This window comes from Lactuca serriola, chromosome 9, assembly GCF_051521515.1.
Source record: "Lactuca serriola cultivar US96UC23 chromosome 9, Lser_US96UC23_V15, whole genome shotgun sequence".
NCBI classification, from domain to species: Eukaryota; Viridiplantae; Streptophyta; class Magnoliopsida; order Asterales; family Asteraceae; genus Lactuca; species Lactuca serriola.
The window spans coordinates 35524540-35534236 of record NC_136416.1 but is presented as its reverse complement, the minus strand read 5'-3'; the positions used below and the strand labels follow the sequence as shown (position 1 = coordinate 35534236).

At 35.8% G+C, this 9697-nt stretch overlaps 1 protein-coding gene across 3 annotated transcripts; it reads right to left on the bottom strand.

Annotated features, from left to right (window-relative positions):
- Window positions 1-7368: 7368 nt before the first annotated feature.
- On the bottom strand, window positions 7369-9439 carry LOC145073928 (uncharacterized). 3 transcript variants are annotated; one of them, XM_079020397.1, is made up of 5 exons: window positions 8961-9439; window positions 8612-8869; window positions 8256-8535; window positions 7953-8057; window positions 7369-7871 (listed from the first exon to the last, which is right to left on the bottom strand). In XM_079020397.1, exons 1-5 carry the CDS (start codon window positions 9246-9248, stop codon window positions 7771-7773), a joined length of 1032 nt encoding a protein of 343 aa, XP_078876523.1. In that variant the 5' UTR covers window positions 9249-9439; the 3' UTR covers window positions 7369-7770. The 3 variants fall into 3 exon arrangements, with proteins under 3 accessions (XP_078876523.1, XP_078876525.1, XP_078876524.1); XM_079020399.1 differs by having other exon boundaries at window positions 7953-8054; XM_079020398.1 differs by having other exon boundaries at window positions 8256-8532.
- Window positions 9440-9697: the final 258 nt, after the last annotated feature.

Here is a 9697-nt window from a genome sequence, read left to right as displayed (position 1 = left end):
AGTTTGTATAATTGGTATAGATTCATCTTAATTCTTTATATTTTCCACCACAATTCTCTATGCCAATAGATACACCAAAATCTGATGGCTCCTCCCGTGTTCTTCCTTATGCTCCGAATCACCAAAAAAATCAACTGGTATGCTATCAAAAAAATAAATAAATAAAAATAACATTTAAATACTAAAACTTACATATCGTAAAACCTATTTCTCTTTTAAAAAAATCAAATATGTGGAAAAAATCAATTTGTCAAAAAGATTAAGTACTAAAGTGACCAAAATAGCAACATCTATTAACAAAAAAAAAAAATTATATATAATGGGGGTCCATGCACCCCACTAATTATATACTAGCTTTGCTACCGAATCAAAGTGATAACCATAAAACATCATTACCCATGGTAATTGACGGTTGCAAACTATTAGAGTTGAGTATTGGGCGGTTTTGTTTGATTATTGGTTAAAACTGACCCATAACTATTATGATTGGTTAATCATTTTGGTAGCCATTGGGTATGGTTAATGGTTTTATCGGTTAACGGTTTTAATTAATGGTTAATATTGGTTAACCATAATGTTCAAAATAATATAAATGACGAAAGTATATTGGCATAAAAATGAAAATAGAATACCAAAAAGACATCGACGTCAATGTTTGTAATCTAGCTTATAGTAATAGAATAAAATGTGTGCATTTAGTATCTAGAGTGAGATAACACATAGTCACATTCAAAATCAAAAACATTCAATAAAGATATAAAACATTAAAAAAAATTGATATTAATAATCTCATATATTGATAATTGATATTAATATTAACATAAAGACAAACATTCATACACGTTCAATACGATTAAATCAAAAACTATAAAATAAAAGAGTCAGACATTCATATTATGTGTTATTGGATTAATAAAAAATTAAAAATTAAAAATTAAAAAAAAAAAAAAAAAAAAAAAAAAGACAACCACTCTTATATATTCAATGTGATTAAGTCAAAAACAATAAATAATAAAAAGCCAAAAACATACATTTTTAATATACTACACAGTCAAGAAGAACCAAAAACTTAACATACCTAAAAGTCTTGATTATAAAGTCAAAAAATCTTTCGAATAGGACTATAAAGTCAAAACAATCTTTGATTATGATTAACAGTGTGAGAAGCCTTCGATTACGATTATGAGTGTAAAGATTAAACTAATTGTGAATAATGTTTACAAATTGTAGAATTAGCCGACTAGGAATTACAACATTAATCAATAATCTAACTCAATGCATGATTAGAAGATTATGTATGTCTGCGTGATCAGCCTTTGATGGTTTGATTGCTCGTTTGTCTGCTGATAAGTGAGGATTAATGAATTATATTTTCAATATTTTAATGGATCTTAAATAAGTTTAACTATATTATTTTATATATAATCTATAATTTCTATATATTAAAATATAAAGTTGGTGGTTCTGTTAATAATTGTTCGGTTAACCTATAAAACCATAACCAAACCGTTAGTTATCGGTTAACAAAAATTAGAAACCAAACCAACGGTTTTTTAAAATGGTTCAGTTATTATGGTTCGGTTATATCTGTTAATTTGGTTTTGGTTCGGTTTATCGGTTATTATGCTCACCCCTACAAACTATGATGATTGATGAAAGCATTTCACTACACTCTCTTTCAGCGAACAATGTAACTTCTTTATGGAAAAATATCATGTTCCAATGATGATCCATTTTGCTCTCAACAATATCCTTCAAAGACTATGCTTAGGTGTTATGTTGGTAATTACATAGTCATCAGTCATTTTGTGTAATTGAAATTAACACGATTAACAAATAAGAATTTAAATTATGATCTAATACAAATTAGGAGGTATTTAGTGTACACTTGTATATAAGATGGGTTTGATCTTGAACAAAAAGAAAGATGGGTCAAGGGGGTCGTGCTCCCTTGCAAGGTCTAACAGATGTCAATTTGATCGGTTAATTTAATAAGAAATGAAAGTTAACACATGATTTTGTTAGTACCATCCAACCGAATCTACTTTAATTGTTACTTATTCAATTTCAACAAGTTATATTTCGAGTTCAACCCATTTTCAAAACATCCAGTAGATGTATGAATATCTTGAGAAAATGTTGCATTTGTCTATCCTTATAGACAATCTCATTTATATTATCTATAGAATTCAAATCTATTTACGATTCGATATTTCTATATAACTGTTTCTTCTTATTTCTATAGATTTAGGCCTACCATGTTGTTCATTTTTAATCTTTGCGTAGAAAATTCCATATATGAAGATAATTTGAAGAAACACACAGATTTTCGGTCTTCTCAATTACATCATAAGTTGCATGGAAACCTAAACTTCTCAGTATCCTAAGTTGATTTTTCAAAGCTAATAGTCAAAGCCAATTGTGGCGGCTCTATGCAGGCAACTTGATATGTCTAAGTAGTTTTTCCAAATACAGTTGTACAACTGTAGATTATGTGGTTTTCGTCAACCTTATTCAATTTTTTGATAGATGAGTATATGCACTCATATTTCGGCTATTTAGAACTCTCTTACAACATCTAACAATCCATATACTCTCTAGAAACGAAATTAGTATTATTGTGCCAAGAACTTTGAGTGTTCCTCATGGATTATCTCATGTAAAAAAAATTCTAAATAACTCCGGCATTATATAGGTTAAATACCATAACATAAAATGTCCGTACATAACTCGTGAGATATCTAAATCCATTGATTATCGTGCTCCATGCAAGCACTAGCCACAAATGTGCTAGAAAAGGCCATGAAGCTCAAGATGAATGGATCTATCAAATGAATGCCCAAGGTAAAAACTTGTTACCTTCTATTAGCTGCCAAACTGAAGTAGATGTTGGATCTAAACTCTCTTCCATGTTCTTTACTTCTAATCTTCCAAGATATGCACCACAAAACAACCTTAGCTTCACAAGGCTCAAGAAATGGAGTTGGGTGGCTAGGGTTTCGTTTCTATACTTGAGGGGGTAGTAAGGGGATTGAGTGATAGGCCTCACGTTCCTTAAATAGGGTACAATGCTTGCATTTAGGGTTTCCCAAACCCTGGCCAACTCACCAAGTCGGTCCACCGACTCGTCGAGTAGATCACTTAACTGCGACCCAAACTGCGCTCCTACTCGTTGAGTTTCTCCATGGACTCGACGAGTAGACCTCTTGACTTTGGGGATTTTCTTTCCTTTCTTGACCTTCTAAATATCGAATGTTACACTAAGTTAGTTCCCACAAGATACTCCACACAAAAATAACAAGTACAATACATGCATATAGGGTTTGTTGGCCCATGGAGTCAACCCAACCGTCCAGGGTTTGTTGGAATATTACCTCAACCCAACCATCCAGAGTTTGTTGGCTTATAGCCTCAACTCAATCATCCTGGATTTGTTGGTCTACCGCACGAAAAAGTACCACCTCAAACCACCTATCTAGGGTTTGATGGCTATCTGCCACAACCCAACCACCAATATATCAACATATGTAACAGATAAACAATAATCAGCAAGTACATGTAATCATACAATGCTACTAATCTAACAGGTTACTACAACATGGAAAACATCCTATATATATCAGAATACATAACACAATCTAGTGGGCCAGGATTGGTGCCTTCAACCCACGAGTATAGTGAAGAAAACTCACTTCAAAGTCTAGGAGATAGTTGAATCGATGACTACTCCAAATATCTGCTCTACAAATCACCTAAACATCAAACAGGGACCAAGCCTCAATCTCCTACCCAAATTACCCCATTTGACCTAAAGTCAAACTTGGTCAAAGTCAACAGTTAAAAGTCAAAGGTCAACCTTTAGTTGGTCGTCATGTCGTGGCATCAAAATGACGAAACATACAGGCATTTCCCAGTCGCCACGCTGTGGTGACTCAAGGCCATGTCGTGAGCACTAGGTTTCTAACAACTTAATGGGTTAAGTTATTTTCTTCGATTTTAAGCGCTCCAAAGCTCAGATCTAGTCCATTCTATGGTCCAAATTGATAAATTTTCTAACTTTATCCCTTAAGACTCTCCAAGAGATCAAGATCTCAACTCCTTGGTCCAAAAGGGGCAAAAATATAACATGGCTTAAATCATTAAGCACTTAATCTTGAAAGCCTCTTGTCCAACAATTCCAGAAGGGTTCCTAGCACCATTACTAACATAAAAATTCTTGCTTTTCAGGCATGGATTTCCAATGCATGTCTTAAACTCCTATTAGGTCAAAACAAGGGTTAATGACCAAGATTCCATGCATAACACCAAAACTCATTCCTACTTCAGATCCAAAACACCAAATACTCCAAATGATTGTCTCTTGCATCAAAGGATCCTTATATATGGAATCCTTGCACCATCTGGTTGTGATTTTAGGTTAATCGTAGTATGTTTTAATTGGGTCAAGCTTTAGAGGCTTTAAAATTTTAATCTGTCAAATGCATGTTTCTTTAATTGTTTTGTATCATATACCCAACGGATCAATAGGGACATTCCCACCTCGAGTAAAAAGGTGAATTTTGATACTCACAAATCCTGTGATGGTAGTGTACTAGTGTTGGTATTATTCGTATCGGTGTCGAGCCAAACGAAACCATCAAACAGGTACGTTTGTAGATTACTCTGTAGGAGGGGTTTGTCTTCGTGATTATTCGTCGTCACTTGTTGAGGATACAACATTTTATTTTGAGTCCTCACAGATGGTGCCAATAATGGTAGTTCCAGTCTCTTGGGGATATCCTTGGATTATACTACCAGTCTTAAAGTTCTCGTCTTTGACCTCGAACTTGTCTAAATGAAAGGTTAGCAATATTTTGGGAAGATTATTTAAGGAAGTGTTCCTTAATAATACACTTAGATTCTTAAGTTATGGAGGGTATTTGTTAGGATGTATGTAAGTGAAGAATGTAGGAGTATTGTCACATACCTTATGCATGGCCTGAGAGTTACTATTATAGGGGACATGAGAAGGAACTACCATATATGATCTGTTATCCATACGAAATTTATTCTTGGGTCAACTTTTGCCAATGTATTTGGATGGAGTCAACTTTTTAAAGCATTGGGATTTACTTGAGAGAAAAGGGGACATCACGCTTATGGTTTGTCTTTTTTCTTTTAGTGGCTTGACATTATGAGATAGACTTGATTCCAGCCTTGGTCATGTTATATTAGAGTTTTCTTTTCGTATGCTTTAGTTTAGAGTTCGAGTTAATCTTTATCTTACGGTTAGTATTAGGGGTTGGTATCCTTGTTCAGTTGCAACCCAACCATATTTCATCCAAACCAACTCTGGCTAGACGATTCTTGGATTTTCATAAGCTATGCTTGTAACAAAAAGGGTGCACAATGATTCTAAAAGGCCACTTATGTAATAAAGAAGTATGGTTGCTACGACAGGAACACCCGCCTAAAAGCTCTTGGAGAACAAGACAAAAGTTTATGGTTATAATGACAAAAATAACGATGACAACTCCATTATAAATATGTTAATCGTCTACACAAGATGTAGAACCATTCAAAGACATATGACTACAAATCCTTTTAGAGACATCAAGTATACTCAACTTAAGTTTTTCAGAATGATCACCAATAACCAGTAACCACAAATATAATGGGTCTCATCACCACACAAAACCACATTAAGTTGGTATATCCACCACTACACATCATTATATCCCACTTATTTTTTGATTATTTGAATAAAAAATATTTTTTTAATTAATAAAATGTAGCAAGATAGAGAGAAAATATATGATTGCATATGGTCAATTGTGGTGGTGACCACATTTAACCACAACCACAATGTGACGCTTCCATATTTCATTACATTAAGTTATCTATAGCGAAGAGCAAGCTACATCATCATCTAACCATTTAACTAGTTTGTGGAAATTGTATTCACTAGTGAATAATAAAAGTGATCCGTAAAGACCGTTGGAAACCTCCACTCTACAAGATAATGGATGGATTTGGGGGAGATGTTCACAAGTGAAAACCCTCCTCCACGTAGGTTCTCACACGAAAAAAAAAAAAAAAAAAAAAAAAAAAAAAAAAAAAAAAAAAACTAATACCGGACATCCTTACCGCGGTGGTGCTCACATCCCACCACATTGCCACATCAATCATGAGCCATGCTCATAAGGCTATCAGGAGTGGGCGTCCTAAAAGGCGCGTGATGCTAACTTGGCACGACCAAAGACGCGTGAACACCGCCCCAAGGGCCGGTGTTCGTGGTGTCGCGTGGATGGGAAGACGGAAGAAGACGGAGCTTTCTATCGGTTTGCTTTTTTTCCGACCATTTGACCCTTAATTTTGTTGGATTTTTTTTAATCCATCGAAGTAGAAAAAAAAAAAAAAAAAAAAAAAAAAAAACAGGTTAGTTCCCGTTTTCCAGTGAAATCCTGCGAACAAGAAGACAATTGGGATATTATAGATGTTTTAATTGAAGTTATAAATTTGATCCCTAAAATTCTATAACTTAATCTTATTATATCCTTTCATTTTTATCTGAATTATATTAAACCCTTAATTATATATAATTATGTTTATTTAATTTTAAAACTTAATAATATGTTTATTTGATTTTTTAGTTAGTAAAATGATTACTTATAATAATGTTTTTTTATTTAATCTAATGTTTTAAAATTAAAAAAATATAAATATAAATAATGTGGATTTTTTAATGTCAATTGGGTTGTTTTTATTTAATATAATGTTACAAAAGATTTTTTTTTAAAAAAATGAATATTGTTAGTGGTGATCATTTCCAAGGTGTAGCGGATTGGTGGTGAAGCTGATGTGGCGTAAAGATTAACACTTTTTCGGGTGGCTAGTGGTGACCACTCCATACTCTATTTAGCTTAATATGCAGTCCAAATGGCCTTACAGTGCATAAAAGTTTTGATATGGTTTATTACTAGTGTTTAGTCATGTGTCATCGGATTTCCTTCAACTCCCAACATGACGAGTACAGAAAAAAAAAAATCACTCTAAGGTCGGCTCATTTAATAAATTGTTAGTGCTTTGAGCACCACCCCCAATTGTTTCAAGCCTTATGGACAAAACTCAAGGTTGGCTCGTGAATAATTGGACAGACTCACACCACCTGGCTCAAATCATTTGTAATGCAAGCCTAAACAAACCGCAGTTCTGTAGTCTGCTCGTTAAACTTGCTCAAAGCTTGTTTGCCTTATTTAAAGCTTTAACATTGACATGTTAAAAATACAACCAATCGACTATGTCGCTATTGCGTAATGTAACAATTGAAAGACAACTTGTGACAGATTCTGAAAAAGCTTTTTAGTACAAATTGGACAGCAATATAAGTTGTGCAAATTCAGCAATGTATACAAAAAGAAGAAAATTTTGAGAAATACAATATAACAAGAGATCCTGCCATTATTGATAAGTATCTCCCCCACCCATGTGGGGCTGGAATTTTGATTCCTACAAGCTTTTAAAGAACCACTACCCTCCCTATCCAACATCCTATGGACCAGTTTTCAAACCCAAAAGCAGAATGTCAACTCCTATCAATCAATTAATAATAATAATATATAATATATAATATATAATATAATCACCAAAAAACACCTTTATTTCTTTCTTCACTCCACCCCAAAACAAAAATCTCATACCAAAACCAGAGGATTTTGTTCCTTGTTGCCATCTTTCTACTTCAACCTTTATTCTCTCTTCGCTTCTACCCCTACTCCCCTAATTCCACCATCAATACGTCCACTCATGCGGTAGCCTCAGATCCTTCTCAACCTGTCTCCGCCTCTGCTGCTCCGCCATTAACACGCTCCTCCGGTGCCTCATTTCTGCATCTGCAAACATTAAATTTCAAAACTTGTACTTTCCCCGATTCATTATAATTTGTAAACTTCAATACCCAATTCTAATCTTACCGTAATCATAACAAGGTCGTCCGCCATTGGATCCGTTTTGAGCTTCAAGATTCAGATTCAGAGCATGTAAAACTCTCTCTGGAAGTAAAACAGTGGAACACCCTGCTGCAGATACAAAAAATCAGATCAATTGGCAGTCGCAATCATGCTAATTGCTACAATATAAGTTAAATGTCGTGTAATATAATTGGCCATTTTTGGGAAAAGTATTGGGAATACAAAAGGGGCCAAAACAGAATCAGAATGGTCCATGAAAAATCAACTAAAATCCAAATTATTCCAGAAAGGGGAGAGATAACAGACCTCGTTTCTTTGGGGGCTCGGCCGGAGCTCCGATTTGGCGAGGCAAGAAAACCCCAGTGCCAGTACATTCTCGTTTGGTAGTTGGGTTTCCAAGAAAGACAGCCCTCATACCCGATCCCGGTTGTGGCTGTTGCTGAGATTGTTGCAGTGTAGGCCAAGCAGATAACGGCAGCGCCGCCGGTTTCATGTTTCCTCCGGACGTCCTACCCCTGGTTGGTGGTATAAATTGCTGATACTGCTGTTGTTGATGTTGATGTTGCTGTTGCTGCTGTTTCAACTGCTGAAAATTCTACATGTTAAAAAGATATATAAAATGAAACTGGAAATTTTGGATGAGAGCTAAATTAGGTTTTTACTTGAGCAGCTTGAAGTTGTTGAAGTTGGAAATTAGGGCTTGGAATTCTTCGAGCTGCTTGTGGAGCTATGTGATTTCTGTTAGAATCCGCCATCCTGAGCCTCGCAACTTCACCAGCAGCTGCGTACAGAAGATCCCAGGCGGTTTCGGCGTGAGTCACCGGCGGCGCCGGTGAAAGACAGTTAGTACTCCGACTGTTCGTCATCTGCTTACAGCCGCACAACGTAGATTGGGGCGACCCCGCCATAACACTTGTTGACTAATTTAATTGAGACATAAAACCTCATTCAGGAATCATGGTGAAAGAGGGAGAAATCATCAAAAGAAAAAACTGAGCAAGAAAATAAAACCTTCGAGTGGTGACTTTCCAGACCGGAACTGTTTTCCGTTTTCCAGCAATTATCTTCAAGAGTGGACTGAGCCAGCTTTCGAGACAGTTCGTTGAGATAATCTTCTTCGTCACTCTCGGTCTCCGTTGAACCCATTACAGACTCCACCGGAGAACTGAGATCGGAGTCTGGCCCATACATAGTTGACGTACCTTTGTTTCTTCCGGACTTGAAGTCCACAAGCACGTCGTCGTCGTTCAGGAATTCCGTCGGCAGCCAAAACATGCCATCATCCATCTCTTGCTCCATTGAAGGTTCTTCAGTAGTTAAACAAGTAGCTGATTTAACACGAAATGCTTAATGGGAAATTGGGGGTTGCTTCTTGTTGAAGGATAATTATAGCCTTCAATCTCTCCGTCGTGCTTGCCTTTTTACCTGTGGACCCCGCCGTTTATTAGAAATAGAACATGGGAGGGAGGGAGGGAGGGAGGAAGGGCGGGAGAGATGGAGGCAGAGGGTGCAAGTGATGGGAATATTAAATATAGAGGGAAATGGGAACCCTAAAAGCTGAGGCGTCGACTACACGCGCTTAAAACGCGGTTGAAGGAGCAAGCGGGTTTTAGTTCTGGTTTCTGCAGGGGAGAGTGTATTATCTAGTTGCGTCCAGGTAATAGTCTTATAGATATAAAGTTGTGCAGCAATTAAATGTCGTATATCTTCATCAAATAATCATTACACATTGTGTGAAGTTTAATACA